This window comes from Chironomus tepperi, unplaced genomic scaffold (assembly GCF_022539635.2).
Source record: "Chironomus tepperi strain 1889 unplaced genomic scaffold, CSIRO-AGI_Ctep_v1 contig_177, whole genome shotgun sequence".
NCBI lineage: Eukaryota > Metazoa > Arthropoda > Insecta > Diptera > Chironomidae > Chironomus > Chironomus tepperi.
Genome location: NW_027226299.1, coordinates 1,156,161 through 1,173,514, shown reverse-complemented (window position 1 = coordinate 1,173,514; position 17,354 = coordinate 1,156,161). Strand labels below are relative to the sequence as shown.

The window sequence follows — 17,354 nt, the reverse complement described above, 5'->3', positions numbered from 1 at the left end:
AGTCGACTTCGAACTCTGACATCAACTATAAATCCAAAATATCAACAAGAAGACGAGCGTCTTGAAGAAGACGCAATGATTTTGCAACTTTCTTCACTTAACTTTTTTTTAAAATAAAATGACTTGAAAATACGATAAAAAGTTGTTCCTTGCTAGATTTTCAACATCATTCAGCAATAATTAACAACCAAGCTTGCGAAATCTTTTCCATACATGAAGTTTTCAGTTCCTTTTTGTTATCATTTGTGATTATTTTTTGAACAAGCAATTTTCTTTTGATATTAAAAACTTTTATGCTACTTATTTCTTGCAGACTCTAATTACGCACTCAATTTTATGAATATTCATGCTTTATTCATTGATTTTATTTCAACATTCAGTTCCAAAAAAGTCATCATTTCTGTGATTTATTGTTGCATCCACAGAAGTTCAGTTTAATTTTATCGACAATCCTCAATGAGAAAATAGAATCGAGGATGAACAAAAAAGGAATCGATAACAAACAAAGTTAATAGAAAATTCAAATCTTTGTTTCAGCTCATCTCGTTTGAGTAGCTTCATCACAATAAAAAAATAGAAAGTAATTCCATATTGCTTTCAAATGAAATTGATTTCCATTTATCTTTATCAATTTACCCCCTTTCTTGCAGCACTTCTTCCTTTGCAGCTTCCTTCTTCCCTTCTCGCCCTTTTGCAACTCTGTAATCCAGCTGATAATTTTCCAATTCTCAATAAAGGAAAAGTTTTTAAAGTTTTTCATGAAAATTATTTATCGATAGAAACCAGAATGAATGCCTGACTGAATGAATACTTTTAAGATATTTAATATGACTCAAGTACTTCAAGAATTATCTATTGAAGTTTCTCTTTGATTTATTGCATTAAACTTTTTTGTGAAATTAAATTTTCTTCCTCTGTTTTGATTGATGGATCGTAAAGGAATTTTTACACTTCCACACCTCATGTTAAACGTTCTTCTTTAAGATTCCTTAAGACAAGTGAATTTTTCAATTTCACACGCATCTTGGCATACATTTTATTGATTTTTTGAGTTTCTGAAATAAAATTTTATTCATCGGTTTAAATTTTGTAGCTGGATTTTTGGAGGTAATGTGTTTTGTGTCTATTTTGTCTGATTTAGCAAAGTAGGATATCTAGCAGATGATTGTTGAATTTCTTCAATTTTAAACACGTATGCTGTTAATACTAAATAACGTTCATTTGAGATTTGAATAATATTTATTGTACATAGTTGAAAACCCCTTCATACAAAATGTTCAGTCTGGTTTTGAACTTCGAAGAATAAACATCTCATTTATTTATAAATTTTGATTAAACAACATTTGCATAATAATCCATCAGGATGTAGGTTCAATTCCTATTAAACACCACACATAAATTGCGCTTCAATCCATCTCCCCCAGTCCATAAATTTTCATTGCTCATTCGATCGTCTTATTATTTAATTCACCGTAACAACATTTGCAATTTAATCACAAGTCCTCATTCCCCTTCTTCATCTCCAATTTCTTTAAAAGAATTGAAGAATAAATTTCAAAGAGGGAATTTCCTTTTATTTCTATAATTTTTGCGATTGTAAAAAAATCAAAATCTCATTTTATTTTATTTTGTATTATTTTTTTTTGTGAAATTCGAATGTTTAAAGGAAAATCCTTAAGACGATGAAAAAAACAATAAAGACAAAGCAAAGCGAAAGAGATCCTTTTTGATGAAAATGTTCTTAAGTCTTAAGCTGCTGTAAAATGAAATTAGCATTTATAAAATAAAGAACAGAGAGTGTGATAGAGACACAAAACAAAAATTTCATGAAATGGAAATTATTCAATTTAATCGCATGATTAACTCCTACAAAATGATTTATTTTAAGGAACGAAAATCTTAAATAGATGAAAGTCATTAATGATGGCAAAATGAGGGGGGTTGGAAGTGGGATTAAAAAGCTATAAAATTTAATTTGTTTTCTAATAAACAAGCAACGTAATTTATCCAAAATATACTTAAAACTATCGTACTATGGTTGTTGACTACGTAATTGACGTTGCTGTAGTAAAAACTTAATTTAGAAAGTACGAAATGTGGATTAAGATTTCAATTCTGAATTCTAGAAAGTCGCAGTTCTTTATATAAACAATTGAGCATGCGAACAATATTTTAAAGACAGAACAAAGTCAATAATTTTAATTAACCTGCCTCAAGCACTGCAGATTATTCTGTGCTACTTAATTTTGTATCTACAAGGTCAATAAATTTGATATACTCGCGTGATAAATTGCTATTCAATTCGTAAGTGCAGAAAAAAGGTTTGATCATTATTTTGCTAATTTAACTATCGAAACATTCTTAATGATCATTATATACAGTTCCATCAGCTAAAAAATAATATGAAATATGAGGTTAGATCAAATTACTTCGAATAAATTGAAGTTTTTTTTTATTTTTGTGGCATGTGTGAACATTTTATTGCTATGATGCATATTGACGTAATTTAGTATTTCAGAGTCGCCTTTTGGTTCTTTGCCATATTAAGATTTGACTGGAAATGCCTACTCTAATCACAACACACTTTTTTACTGATTAATGAGATGTTTATTCTATGAAGTTCTAAATCAAACTAAAATGTTCATATAAAGGGGCCACTAACTATAAAAGGGGAGTATCAACTAACTGTAGTCATAAATATAATATGAATATTAAACGACAGTTGACTTATTCTCACAATCCATTAACAGATTAATACTTTTCTTACTAATTTACTGATAAGCATCTACATACATATAGTTCAGGTCAGAACACGTATTAAAAATTCCAAAAATATCTGAGCAATTTGAGATCTGGTAACACAAACAGTATTGATAAGAATAAATTGAGAATATTGATAATCTCATTTTCAACTCATCTTGACTTAATCTATTCTTCTTCCAGTCTGAGTTTAAAAGTCGTTTCAACAAGTTCATATTTTAGTCTATTTTTCTGTACAATTAGTGTTAAGAAAAGCCTTTACAATGTGGAACAAAAAATATCTCAACGCTGATCATCTTGCGGGATTTGATAAATATAAGGTGATGACAAATGAATAAATATAATAATACAAATCAGATAAGATAAAGTTACGAATCTACCCTTTATTCTACTGCATTACAATAAAGTGGCAAGCATGGTGTAGAAAAATGTGACGTTTTTAATAAAATAGAGTTCTTATCGCTTAAAAATTGAAATTTATGTCAATATAAATCAGTGATACCTCATCAGTGCTGTAATATTTTTATGTCCGTTACATTCTCGACTTTGATATGGAGAAGATTAAAATCCTTTAAAGTCGAGCAAATTGTAATATATTCAGGCATTTAGACTGAATCACATTCTCAATCCAAAAGTTCAAAGCAATGTCAACTCTCAAATCAAGATCCATAGCAAGGTCACAATTATTTGAATAATATTATCAGTTGTAAAAAAGTTTTATTTTAGTTCCGGCTTATGAGGTTTAATTGCTTGAAGTAAAATTTATCGTATTTTTGAAAGAATATTTTACGCGGGAAAATTAAATTTTCCATATCAAAAGTTTGTCATTAAATTTTAGCTTATTTACATGCCAATTTACGTTTGAAACTCTTGAATTCGATACGATTTATATGAGCAAGTAGATCTATAGCTTGCTTGTACTTTAATCGACCTTAGAAAATGAAAATTTGCAATTTAATTTTAAAATAAATAAAAATAGCGGGAAAATCTCAAAGAATTCTTCACGTACTAATTACTCTTCAAAATGACACAAGACCAATTGTTTATGTCCTGCGCGACAGCCTAGTGACACTATCTACATATTTTTGTGGCAGTCGTGAAAAGTAAAAGAGTTTTTCAAGTAAACTGATAGGAATATTAAACTACGTAAAATAAATACGTCACGGCACGGTCGCATGACACATAGAGATTGATTCTCTTTGCAAAATCTATAGCAATACGGGCGAATGTACTCTTTTACTCTATAAAGTGATTTATTTAGAGAGTATGAGTGTCCAGGAGTAATGAACCAAAATTGAATGAAATTTATTTAATTATAAACAAAAAAAAAACTTTATTGTCAACTGATAATGAAGCAGATGGTGAATGGTCATGAAATTAATGTAAATAGAGAGTGTATAGGAAGGAATTCAGTGTACTCTTATCTCTTTTATAACACCACAACGATCGTAAACAGAAATAAATTTTATGATGTGACTAATTTCTCTTACACTGCATATTTCATGTAAATTAAAATTAAAATTTGAACTTTCCGTTGCCCTGGAACTAATCTCCTGATTATTGGTATTTTGTTTTCGACATGGGCTCGACTGACATTTAGTTCATGATTTGTTTATCATTATTGGAATAGAAATAGAATAGTTTGATGCGACTTTGTTGACAGATCATTTCCGGATTGAAAGTTTTTGGAATTTGACTGGATGTTCATGTCGAGGAAGCTGAGTGCTTACTACATTAACCATATATAGAAAGAAAATAGCAAAGAACTGCTGTAGAATCAGTTTTTTATGAGAAAATCCAGTTCAATTCAAAAATTTCCCATTCTGGATCTTGTAGTTCTCTATATTTAAAGCTCATACACAGCTCCTTCCCAACTCTTTCATGACCATCCACCCCTAAATGACAACAGCTCATTAAAAGGATCTAAAAATTTATTAAAAATACCTTTTTACAACATCACATGAAAATCGTTACTAATATTTTATGATTCCCATCCGTACAGTACACATGTGTAGACACAAGTTGGTTCAGTAAATTCGTAATGCATCCCTTCTGGAATTGGATTGTTAAGGTGAGGATTCTATGAGTATTAAAACATATTTACTTCCTTCTTTAACTTTATGTTTATGTCTATTTATCACACAATACTTTTCCTTTTTATGTGACTTTAGTTTGTGCCACCGTATGTTGCTCCAAATCTTATCACCTTTGCTGGTTTTATGCTTACCGTCTTTAACTATCTCCTGATTGGATATTACGATTATTATTTTCATGTGGCAAATGGAACAGAAGACTATGTAATTCCACGATGGGTTTTTATTCTAGCTGGTATAAATGTATTTGTGGCTTATACATTGGATGGTATAGATGGAAAGCAAGCAAGAAAAACAGGCACATCAACACCACTGGGTGAATTATTTGACCATGGACTCGATTCATATTCAAGTATCTTTATCATGATATATTTATTTAGTCTTTTTGGTACAAATGATTTACCGGCTGTGAGGATGCATTTTATAACTTACTGTGTTTACTTAAATTTTTATGTGAGTATATACGATGACACGTATAACGGATTTTAATGACTGTTCAGAGATTATATATAGAATACGTGCACATTACAGCTCACGCACTTTGAAAAATACAATACGAATGTTCTGTTTCTTCCGTATGCATATGATTACGTTATGTGGTCATGTTCATTCACATTACTCATTGCTGGCATTTTTGGACCAAAATTATTTGTGACACCAATTTTTGGCATAACGCCAACGGTTTATGTGGAATTAATAATGTATATATCTGGACTATTGACAAGTCATCCGGTGATAGCATGGAATATTTACAAGTATGATATGAAATATAAATTATTTTTGGATGTCCCCCCTTAAACTTATGCAACAATTTATTTTCACATTTTTGTAGATCATATCGTGATAAAACTGGCAAGATGAGGCCAATGATTGAATTATTCCGTCCACTTTATCCAGTTTTTGGACTTTTTGCTGTTTCTACACTTTGGCTAGTATTTTCACCTAACAAAATTATGGATGTGGATCCTAGGATGTTTATTATGGTTACTGGAACAATTTTCTCCAATATTAGCGTAAGTTCATGTTGTCCAGTGGTGGGCAACCTTTGTGCTGCGACACATTAGTATGCCTTGAACCTTATGCCGTTCAGCTTAAGGCTTGCCATCAAAGTGTGCCGTTGCACAAAAAAGGTTACTCACCACTGCCTTCAACATCCAATATTTATAAATTGCTATTTCCATTTTCCTAGTGTCGTTTGATTGTGGCACAAATGAGTGATACACGAACAGATGGCTGGAATTCCCAATTGTGGATTTATCTCCTCACCGTTCTCATCTGCATTTTCCCATTTCCACTTTTTGGATTTCCACAAATGACACTTGTTGTTGAAAAGTACATTCTCTATATATTAGTTGGTATTTTAAGCATACAGCATTTTCATTATGGCTATAGTGTTGTTAACGAAATGTGTCAGCATTTTGGCATCAAATGTTTCACGGTAAGTCTCTACACAGCATGCAGTTGTAGTTAATATTAAAAAATATATCTTTATTTATGATGATAATCTATGATAATGCAAAAAAATTTCCCACATCCTAGATTAAGCCAAAGCAGTCAGCTAGAAATGGTGAAGCTATGCAATTCGTGCGAGACAAAGTTTAAAGCCTCATGAGCATTTTTTTTTGGATGCAACACGACAGAGAGAAAAACTAATTTAACTTTTATAAATTAACTTTATATTAGTGCGCATAAGTAGTAGGATATAACTATGATAATAATGGCTATGTATATAATAACAGTAAAATTATGTGACATAAAATACGGCACAGCTGGGAAATTAGTGCCTTTTTTCGCGAAAAGAAAAATCTATACTTTAATAAAAATTCCATTAACATTGCAGAGAGCAATATCTAGTCATTAAAATTTGATTCCAGTATTATTAAGGCAACAACATGAGCATCAATATCCATAGAAATTTTCATCATCATTCAATCTTTCCTCAATAAATCTTATTATTCATATTTTTTTCTTATTATGTATAGCTTTATATAGCCTTTATGATGCTGCTGCGTAGTGACTTTCATGCTTTTATTGAGGAACATCAGTCATACATCCATGAATGGATTTTTGAATAAAATAAATCTTCACTTGATGATTTTTATATGCCTTACGTCCATACACACGATATGTATGTATAAATAATATCGAGAATTTTCCTTTCTCTTTTCGCATTTTTTTATGATCGATGAGGATTTTGGAAATAAGCGAATCAAGGATGGAAAAAAGAATTGTGAGGGATTTTCAAGTCTTTAAATCTTGATTGCTTTTTTACGAACTTTAATTTTCTTTTCCTTTATTTTTCCTCATCTTTTAAATTCTGGGTGAATACTAGGAAGGAATTCTCCCTTATTTGCATCTGTATTGATGGACGTGAACTTTAAAAGTCATTTAATGTTAGATTTAAGGAAATTAATTTTTAACGGAAAATTGAAATTTGAATTTCTTCTTAACGAAAATTTAACGAAATCATTTGAATCGGAAATATTTGAATTAAAATTTAACGGAAATTATTGAACCAGAATTCAAAGAAACTTTTACAGACATTTTAAGTCACTAATAACTATATCCTTACCATCCGACCTTCAGAAACATCAAAAAGTCCCAATTTCATCAAAGCATCTAAACAATAACAGTAAATTATATTCAAATCTTAAATTAAGGAATTTTTATCTCATTTCTCAAGAATTTTCCTTTCTGAACTTTCCAGACATAAAGAAAATTCCTCTTTGATTTCCATCTTAAATCTTCACAGCGTATGGCATCTTTTGTGACGGAAATATTTGACAAATTTTATGTACATGGCTTAGAACGCATTGAAATGATGTCAAAGAATTTTTCCACACAAAAAGCATTCTTGTGTTTCCCATTCCATAAATGTTGTTCCATTTTTTCCCACACAATATAAGTCAGTCATTTATGTCTTGTGTGTGGCATACATGAACAGGGATTATGGCAGTGGTGGGCAAGATGTGTGCTGCGATACGCAAGTGGCAGTTTTTGGAAATGTCATGAACTGAACGCTGTGTGAGGCTTCAAGAGTGGCTTACCACTAAGGTACCGCAGCACACAGCTTGCTCATCACTGGATTATGGGAAGAATAGAGAAAAAATATTAAATTTAATTTCTTATCAATCGAGCGAAAGCGATGAAAATCTAGATGGAATTGAAAGGAATAATGTCAAATAACAGGAAAAAATGTGCAACATGATGAATCGGTAAGTGACGATGCTTCTTATTTCTCATTCATTGAATCCTTATCCTTTTATTGTTGTTGCTGCTGATTTTATTTTCAAGCTTTATTTCTTCCTATCTCAATTTCCATAAAATTGCATTTTCATTCTATTATGCTGCAAGCTTTTTTTCAGTGACTTTTTTGTTGCTGCACTCAATGTATATGTGACAAATGATTGGGTTTTAATAATATCAAAATTGATTTTAAATTCATGGCATGAATGCAATTGTGGCTTTTTGTTGTTTTGTACTGCAGCTTTGTATCTTGTCAAATATTATTGGAAATGCAATCGAGCATGAAGCAATTTTGTATATTTCTGAATATTTGACAAAAATCGATTTTAAATTTCCATTCACAGCTGAAGGAAACAAGACATTAATCATAAAGAGAATCAAGAACGTCCTTTGACAACATTTTCATTTCCTTCTTTAATCCAGTGTCAGATTTTTAATATTAAGCACGAAAGATAGAAATGAAAAGCTTCTGTCACTTGTGTGTCAATTCTTCCCTTTTTTACTTACAATATCATGAGGACATTTAATGCTGTTCTATGAGCGCCCTTGCATGTCAAGATTTGTTTGAACAGCTAATGGACATGTCAATAAAGTATCCAATTTTAAATCGGATTTTGATGTATTATTGTGTCATTATGGACGACTTTCTTTGCTTCTTATGCTTACTATGTTCTAGTTCAATGTTTGCTCTTTAATGACAAATAATGAAGTGAATGGATCGAGACAATAAAAGGAGATACAGCACAGAAGTGAAGAATTAACTTTAAAGAGACAATTTTTGTTAATTTTTATTGCCATTTTCTCTCGAATAGCGACTTCCATTGCTTTACAGTCAAGCATCCTTATAATTGGAACCTCTAAATTCATGCAGATACCATTGTACTGTGAAACTTTTGATGCTGAACAAAATAAACATTTTGCATCGCAATAAAAACCGAAATTCCCTTTAATGACTCAAAGGAGAGACGGAATGGAACATAAAATAAAGTCGCAAAAACTTAATCCATGCAAATAATTCAGCTCTAGCTTTTATTACTTTGTATTTGAGTCCAATGAATGAGTGCATTAGATTTAATGAATTTTAAGTAATTTAGAAAGTCTTGGAATGAGTAAAGAGACTTTTTGTACCATTTCTGCCAATATGGATCGTAAATGACTTCTCGTTCAAAGAGCTGCTGATATCCGAATCGATAAAGGAAGTCAGCAAATCGTGGATAATCTGTGGATTCAAAGCAACTGCGATAAATTGAATAGGACATGCTGTCTTCTAAATATTTCTGCAGTTCCTGATTCTTTAAAAGTTCTTGCAATCTTCCTGTATTTTCATTCTTCCTTAATATCACAATTCTCCATGATGGAAACAATCCAAAACGCACTTCCATCATCAGTTCCATCAAATATTTTTGTCTCTCATTCCAATCATATAACAACCATCGCGCTGCTGCATAGAAAATGTCAACTTCGGAATTAATTCCAATATTTTCTAATTGCAGCCATTGCTTGACTTCATCCTTGTCCATTTTAACAAAATCGAGAGTAGCAACAACTGTGAGGAAAATTTTCTTGACTTGTTTCATCATCATTGACTGGATTTTCTCATATTTCCATGTTCTTGCTTCCTTGTACAATAAATATGCTTGATCTTCCTGAAACCAGTTGATATTTTGTATGAGATTCCAACATTGCTCGACAAGTTGTGACACCTGAAGATATTCAGCACCAATTAGCAATGGAATCAATCCATCACGTTCAGTTTTCTTTGAACTCGAAATCATCCATCGATAAATGCTATAAAATGCATTCGGATTGATGTCAGTTCCATTTAATTCAATCACTTTCTCGTCCTTTGATCTCTTTGCAAAATAATCAGAATAGCATTGCAATATCAGTAACTGACACTCGAATTTCTTTCCATCAATTTGGACTAGAATGTCATAAGATTTTGGCTTCTTATATTCAGCTATGATGAGTTTCTTTAGATCATCTTTATCCAGCAATTTCGGATTCTCCTTCCAATGAAATTCATATTTATCAGGACAAATTTCATTAATACTGCGCTCGACATCATCACTTTCGGTATTTTTATGATCACCGACTTGACTTTTATTACATTTTGAAATATCATCCAGAACTGCTGTAAAACCTGCAATCAAGTCGTATGACATTTTCTCCTTTTTTTGATGGATTTTTTGTTATAAAATGTGGATCAATGTGAACTATGATTATTTTCTGGATTATTAGATACAACATTGTTTGAGAAGGTCATCATATTCATCCCATTAATCCACTTTAAGGCTAAGATTAGATGATGTTCAAAGAATTAAAGGAACTTATTTATTATTAAACAATGTGCTTCGATTTCTTCTTAATCTTCTACATCATGATTATGTCTGTGTCCATAAAAAGAAAAAGGAAAAACTTTTCTCGTATCCAATAATCAGAAAAGAATTTTTTTCATTTGCAGTTAAAGGCTTAAATACACAACAAACTTATGCTATATAATAAGACAATGCATTGAACATTCTGGTGTAAATGAAGAAGGCTCAAATACAGAACAATGTCAATGATAAGAACTAAATAAATGTGTAAATGTAACTAACTAGAGCATGTGTGTGTGTGTGAGTGTGTATTTGAATGTTCAAGTGAGAATGGAACAATAGGAGAAGTAAATAAATTGCTTTTCCACCTCATGAAACACACAAGATAATTCTAATTAAACCGAAATTAACGTTATGGAAATTGTATCATTGAGAAATAAATGTGTATATGTATGTTTGGTTAAAGGATATGAGGCGAGACTTAAAGGATTATATTTCTGGAAGGCTTAAAACTTTTCTTCTTAAATTCTTCTTTTTGTTTCAATTTTGCTGCATTTCTAGATGTGATTACTGTGATACTAAGTTTTATCTACACAACTTGACTTCTTGAGGTGATTTAGCTGACTGATGAACGGATTGAAATAAAATTAGTCCAATTTTCAGAAATTTTCACAAAAACTCAACAAAAACACTGATTTACTGTTCACAAATTGAGATTTTAAATTTTACAAAACCGTTGGGATTTGAATTTTACAAAACCGCTGAAGTTTGAATTTAACAAATCCGTTAGAAATTGAGCTGAAATAACCTAAAATAACCAAAAAGAGACAAATTTACCAGTTTTAAAGGCAAGGAAGAGATTATCATAACTTGAATATTTTCTTTAAATATTTATCTTTAATGCTTTCAACTCCAAAAACTAATAATTTTCACTTCACGTGAGATTCCTCGAGGGTGTTCTTAATAATAGTGACGTAAAATTCAAAATAATTTCTATGGAAACTGAAAATTAAAGACATAATCACACACAAAGATATTAAGGAATTTACTCCAATTAATTATCATTCACAACATTGAGCTATAAAAATAATTCACTTAAGCTACTCTCAAAGTCCAATTAAAAGGGGATTAAGGAGAAGAGCTTTCTGATGTTTTCGCAATGCGATACAAAAGGATAAAGAGGAATGATACTAAATTTATTGCCATGTGATGCTCATATCTTGTTTTGCTCTTAAATCTACTATTGCTGAATTATTTAGAGCATTTACGGCTATTGATTTTACGTCTGCTGTATATGTTAATAGCTTCACTTTAAATATGTTAATTATGACAGATGTGGAGCTATTTTGATCATTACAAGTCTTACAACGATTCCAGAAAAGATTTATGATGATGTAATGTTGTGCGTGCCAGACTGCACGTAGGCAGTTCTTCTTTTTCCGTTAGATTCACATTTCATTTTAAAGAATTAGGGATAGCCCCTATTAAAAGGGATTCCTATCAGGATTAAAAATCGATGTAAAGCAAAACAAGACATTCCCAGACTGCATAAGAATGCAGGCAAATGGGTTGACACATCAGGTAAAGAGATTGATTGCCATGAAATTTCTCATATTTTTGTGGGTTTAAGCTGAATTGTGTCTTGGCTAAAAATACTTTTCCATATAAATTTTGTGTCTCGGCTAAAACAGCAGCAACAATCTTGCAGAGAATCTATAAAAATTCGGTTCCTAAATTGAAAACTTGAATTTCTTCTCGATTTGAATCTTTGTTATTGGATTTTGATTGAAAATCTTGTTCAGCATGCCTACGATGACTCTCATAATTATTTATCATCTAATAACAAAATCTATCAAATTAGTCAAGAAGAAAGGAATGTAAAGTCTACGTGATTTTTGAAATGAAAACTATACATATTCAGTATACTGGAAATAAGAGGTGTAAGAAGTCAATAGAAAATGTTTGTTTGTTTTTTACGTGATAGCAAAATATACGTAAAATACTTTTATTGATACTTTTTGTATTTCTATAATTGGTTCGAGTGGATATTCGAGTTAGTAAAGGCACAAAAGTAAAATAAAATCAAAAAGAAAAAAAAATGGATTATATTAAAATTTTGGGTTTAAATGCTTAGACTGGGGTTCCGTCGAGTTGGTTGAAGATGACGTGGAACATTAAATCAACAGTTGCGTTCCATGCTCCGATGTTGCCACCGAATCCAAGGTTGCCCAAGAGTTCAGTTAAAGCTTGACGGAATTGCTAATTTTGGGAAATAAAAAATTTAATTAATAAATTTGAATTAAGGCATAAATTTTTTTATATCTTACGTCGAATTGTTCCTTGGTGATTCCCATAGCTCTGTGTGATGTTCCCAATTGGTTGAGGAGAGCCTTTGCTCCAGCCAAGTCAGATCCCAATTTGTCCATGACACCTCCTAAGAAGGCACTGTAAAGAAACAATTAATTAGATGCTATTGTGGATTTATGCTGTTGATCTTACATGATCTTGTCAGCTTGGTCCTTGAATTCAGCTGTTCCCTTGGCGGCTGCCAAGTCTTGGCCGGCGAATTTCTTGAACATTGGGTAGTTTCCTGGGAACTTGTTCAAGAAGAAATACAAGATTTCAACTCCTGATCCCTTGATTTTTTCCCAATCTCCCTTGACGGCGGCGACTTGAGCGTCGGTCATTGAAGGCATTGCTGGTGTGGCGACCATATTGACAATTTTTTTTAGATTGGTTCAACGAACAAAGAGAAAATTCTGCAAAAGAAGAAGACATAAAAGAGTTATTTAAGGCATCTGTTAAATAATAAAGTCAAGTGACAGGAAAGACGTGTCAATCATAATTAAAGAAGATGAAAAGAAAATGTTTGAGAATTGAAAAAAAACTAATTGATCTCCCAAATTCCTACATACACATGCATGAGGCATATTAAGTGATTAAATTAATTTAATTAAGTCTAATTTAAATCCGTGCCATTATAATCTTGATTAAGAAGATTTGGAAATCACGCGCAAATCTAAAAATGGACAATAATATGACCCACAACTTGTTATATATCCAAAACATACAACAACATCCAGAAAGAATGTAAATTTATTCAAAAAGTAAAGTTTATAGATAATGCGCGTGTTATTTCTAGATGCCGGCATATTCACATTAACGATCGCGCCAAATGAGTTGTGTAACAGGAACATTTGGCATGGAAATCTTGGCTTGTAGTGCGCGTGGTTTTCATCTTCTTCTTCTTGATCTCTTTTTATTAATTTATTTTAATAAGAAACCGCATTTTTTGCAGAAGACGATCATAAAGAAGGAGAGAAAAAGAGTCAAGTTCCTCTTCTTCATGATCATAAAATTCTCCATTTTTTAATTTTATTGTTTTGGATGTGCAAAAATAACCCATGAGAATCGCGTCCCAACGCTTCAGACTCTCCAGTTGAAAAAGACGAAAAGTCATCGAAAAAGGAACGAACAAGAATTGAATTGGGAGGGAGAATAAGAAAATCTTTAATCCATTTATTTCCTGCACACGAATTTCTTATTCAAGATTGAATGAATAATGTTAAGAATAGAATGGAATGAGAATTTCTCAGCGTCTTTTATGGCCATAAGTTTTGCAATCGACTATAAATTTCATCTCGTTTTTGCTACTTTAATTGAGAGAGAAAATAAGAAGTCCAATGCGTTACCAATTGAATAAACAATACATTTAAGAGTATGCAAACGCATGGGGTTCCTATTAATCCGATACTCTCAAATTATAAAGTTTAATTGTTTATTCATGCATGGAAATGGGAATTTAAACATTAGATAAATCAACGGCTTTAATTATCTTGCAAAACTTATCGTGCTATATGCTATACAACAGCACAGAAAAATATTATTCTTTTAGATTAGATTCAATTGAACTAAATTAAATTAACATCGTTTGTATCTATTAATTTAGAGTTGCTATATGCTATATTTTTTGGCAAACTGCGCAAAAATTTCCATAAATTATATTGTATAACACGCGCAGAATATTTTTTGTTTTTGTAGCTCTCGCTCTTTCCCGCGCGCATCTCACTCACTCTAAATATATCTGTTTGTCGTTCGATCACTTTTTTGATCTGCTCTGGTGAGCAATCTAAATGTATATGAGCGACAAGCCTTCTATTGAGTGACTGATTCTCTTCTTTTTTTATTTTGCGCATCTACGGAACAACGAATATTATTACCGGCTTTTTGAATTGTTTCGAAGTGTCTTAAATTTGCCGGCTTGTTTTCTTTCCTTTTCTCTCTCTTCTTTTCTTTCGCGAAAAAGAGAATTCGCGTTATGAATCATAAAGCCATGTCTGGAAGCCTTATTTTATTTTTGGCAAACATGTTAACGAAAAGGCATTAAAATGAAATCTAAGAAAAGAATCGCAATAAGAAGATTTGCTCACAACAACAAAAAAAAAAGTTTCCAATTAACATGGTCCTACGTGATAATTGTGGCATATTTGGATGAAAACGACGCCTTAACAAACACATGCATCAGTTCGATGATGCATAACAGCATAACAAGAAAAAGAAATTCGTTAATCAAAACCGGCACTAATATATATGTATGTATGCATATTCAATCATTTCCAATTAATTTCAATTTAACATATTAGAATAGATACATATTTGTGGAATTTTCACTCAATTCTCATGACATGCCCGAAAATAAATTTATCATGAGACATGAAAGAATAATTTAGATTAATTGCATGACGCGTATCATTTGCATTTGCATTTGAATGCGACCACGCTTTTGCAATGCGATATCCTTGCAATATGCATCACACGGTTAACACATGCTGAATTTTTTGTCACTTTTCTCAAACTTTTTCATTTCACTTCTTGGAAAATTCTTTGAAATTTATTTGAATTGAATTAATTTTGAAAATTATCAAAGCAAACATTGAAAAATTTGAAAAAATCAAAGCATTCTTTGAAAAATCCAAAAGATTCTTTGGAAAAATCAAAACAATCTTTGAAAATGTCAAATAATTCTTTGAATCAAATTCAAATTCAAAGCAATCATTGAAAAAAAATTTCAAATTTGGAAAAATTTCTTCAAATAAATTTCAAAAAATTTTCAAAGTTCCACGTTGTATGCAAAAAATTTTACAAGTTAAAGTATCAAAGTGAATACTTACTGGAATTTTTAGCTTTTAAGAGCACTTGTGACTCGGATGCCGGCTGCAAACAAACTGACTTTGAATATTCTTTGCTCCGTACTCTACCAACTTAAGTGCTACGTGAGTTTTTTGAATTTTTTTTCATCTTCGTATCATTCATTTGTGACGCTATTGTTGTTATTCTTTCTTTCCTTTCTTTTCTTTTTCTCTCCTATTATCGACTTCGATATATACACTCAAACATGCACACAAAGTTTTTCTTAAAGGAACCCATTTGGAGCATGAGAAATCTTTCAAATTTAACGGAAAAATTAATTTAGCACCGGCCAAAAAAATCAACTCTTTTCATAATACTCTGCATTGTACAGAGCGAGAGATAAAATGTATTTTCGGTACAACAAATATTTATACACATGATAATATTTGAAAATGTATTTATTGCTGAAAAGTGTTGTACAATTCGTTTTTGATAAGAGCAAAAAAAAGCTCTTCTATTACCTAATTGCTTCAATATTGCAAAATTTGTATCTACGTGATGTTAACAAGTCAGGTGATATGATTCTGTTTTTTAATGATAAATCAATATCAAAATAGACAGCAGCTATGGCTATTATTCAACAGTCAGCGTCCCCGAAGAAGCACGTGTATGGAAGAAGAGGAAAACAAAAAAAAACCTCATACATTTCTACTGTATTTGTGTATAGGATGGGGATACATTCAAATTTTGATTTTATAATTTTGCCGAAAATTTTGCTTCCCACTTTACTGAATATTCGGCAATATACACGACATTATTATTTTTACTTAAAATAAATTTGTACAATAATGTGTTCAATTGACGTGGCTTGAAATTATTTGCTTGATTGAACTTTTGTCACCTTATTTAAACACATATTTTAGATGTCACAGAATATCATAAAGAATGTTCTCGCTAATGTTGATAAATTTCTTCTTAACTTGCTTAACACGAGCATAACAATTGACCTCCATTGGAATAGAACCGGCATAATCATCTCAAGTATTGTGTAATCTCTTCGAATATATAATAGGGAAATTTCTTGTTTGTTTTATCGTACACTAGATTTAAGCCTAAGCAGCTTCTCAATAAAGCAAAATTATTTATTTAGACAAGAGACTTGTTGAAAAATTTGCGAATGCGATGATTACAAATATTTAAATTTCATTAGATTCTTTAAATTATAGTCTTATATACAAAAGAAATGAACTTATTCACACCTATTCATATTTAGATTTAACTGAAAGGAATTAAAACAGTTTGTATAGATTGTTGAAATTAAACTTCTTCATACTCAAATTTCATCTCTTACTGTTTACTTACAAAAATGAGGCGATCATGAAACTATGCATAAATTTCTAGAATTCTCTTTTATTAGCTGTATTTTATTGCTGACTTTCAAGGCAAGATATCTGTAATTTTATTAAATTAATTATTAAGATTTTCAGGCGAAATTTTAGACTAAAATGTTGAGAAAAATCCTACGAAAAAATTACCACAAAGTTCAATGAAATTTCAATGGAATTTAGTGTTTTCTTATTACCACTCGACGTACTCTGCAAGAGAATGTAAAGTTTCTTTATATTTGAGCGTCTTTTGAAGTCATTCACATCAATTAATCATTCAAAGGTAGAATTTAAAGCCATTTTTAATGAAATTATGAATATCATGATGGACATTGGATCCTTCAAAAAATTCAAATCTGAAATATCCGTTAAAATGTTATTGACTCTGAAATTAAATATCAACAAACAAATCCAAAAACAAA

At 31.0% G+C, this 17,354-nt stretch overlaps 3 protein-coding genes across 7 annotated transcripts; 1 reads left to right on the top strand and 2 right to left on the bottom strand.

Annotated features, from left to right (window-relative positions):
- The first annotated feature begins 2,961 nt into the window (after positions 1-2,961).
- Positions 2,962-6,696, top strand: LOC139089414 (ethanolaminephosphotransferase 1). Of its 5 annotated transcripts, none has more exons than XM_070638955.1 (7): positions 2,962-3,080; positions 4,763-4,831; positions 4,932-5,306; positions 5,385-5,608; positions 5,686-5,866; positions 6,043-6,291; positions 6,393-6,696. In XM_070638955.1, the coding sequence occupies exons 1-7, from the start codon at positions 3,024-3,026 to the stop codon at positions 6,453-6,455; spliced, it is 1,218 nt and encodes a 405-aa protein (XP_070495056.1). In that variant the 5' UTR covers positions 2,962-3,023; the 3' UTR covers positions 6,456-6,696. The 5 variants fall into 5 exon arrangements, with proteins under 5 accessions (XP_070495056.1, XP_070495055.1, XP_070495058.1 ...); XM_070638954.1 differs by having other exon boundaries at positions 5,367-5,608; XM_070638957.1 differs by lacking the exon at positions 2,962-3,080 and adding an exon at positions 3,145-3,287 and having other exon boundaries at positions 5,367-5,608.
- Positions 6,697-9,121: 2,425 nt separating this feature from the next.
- LOC139089525 (actin-binding protein IPP-like) lies at positions 9,122-10,264 on the bottom strand. Its single transcript, XM_070639079.1, has one exon. It carries the CDS (start codon positions 10,262-10,264, stop codon positions 9,122-9,124), a length of 1,143 nt encoding a protein of 380 aa, XP_070495180.1.
- A 2,114-nt stretch (positions 10,265-12,378) lies between these two features.
- Positions 12,379-15,738, bottom strand: LOC139089483 (globin CTT-IIIA). The gene is made up of 4 exons (XM_070639038.1): positions 15,589-15,738; positions 12,917-13,176; positions 12,745-12,862; positions 12,379-12,676 (listed from the first exon to the last, which is right to left on the bottom strand). Exons 2-4 carry the CDS (start codon positions 13,129-13,131, stop codon positions 12,548-12,550), a joined length of 462 nt encoding a protein of 153 aa, XP_070495139.1. The 5' UTR covers positions 13,132-13,176; positions 15,589-15,738; the 3' UTR covers positions 12,379-12,547.
- Positions 15,739-17,354: the final 1,616 nt, after the last annotated feature.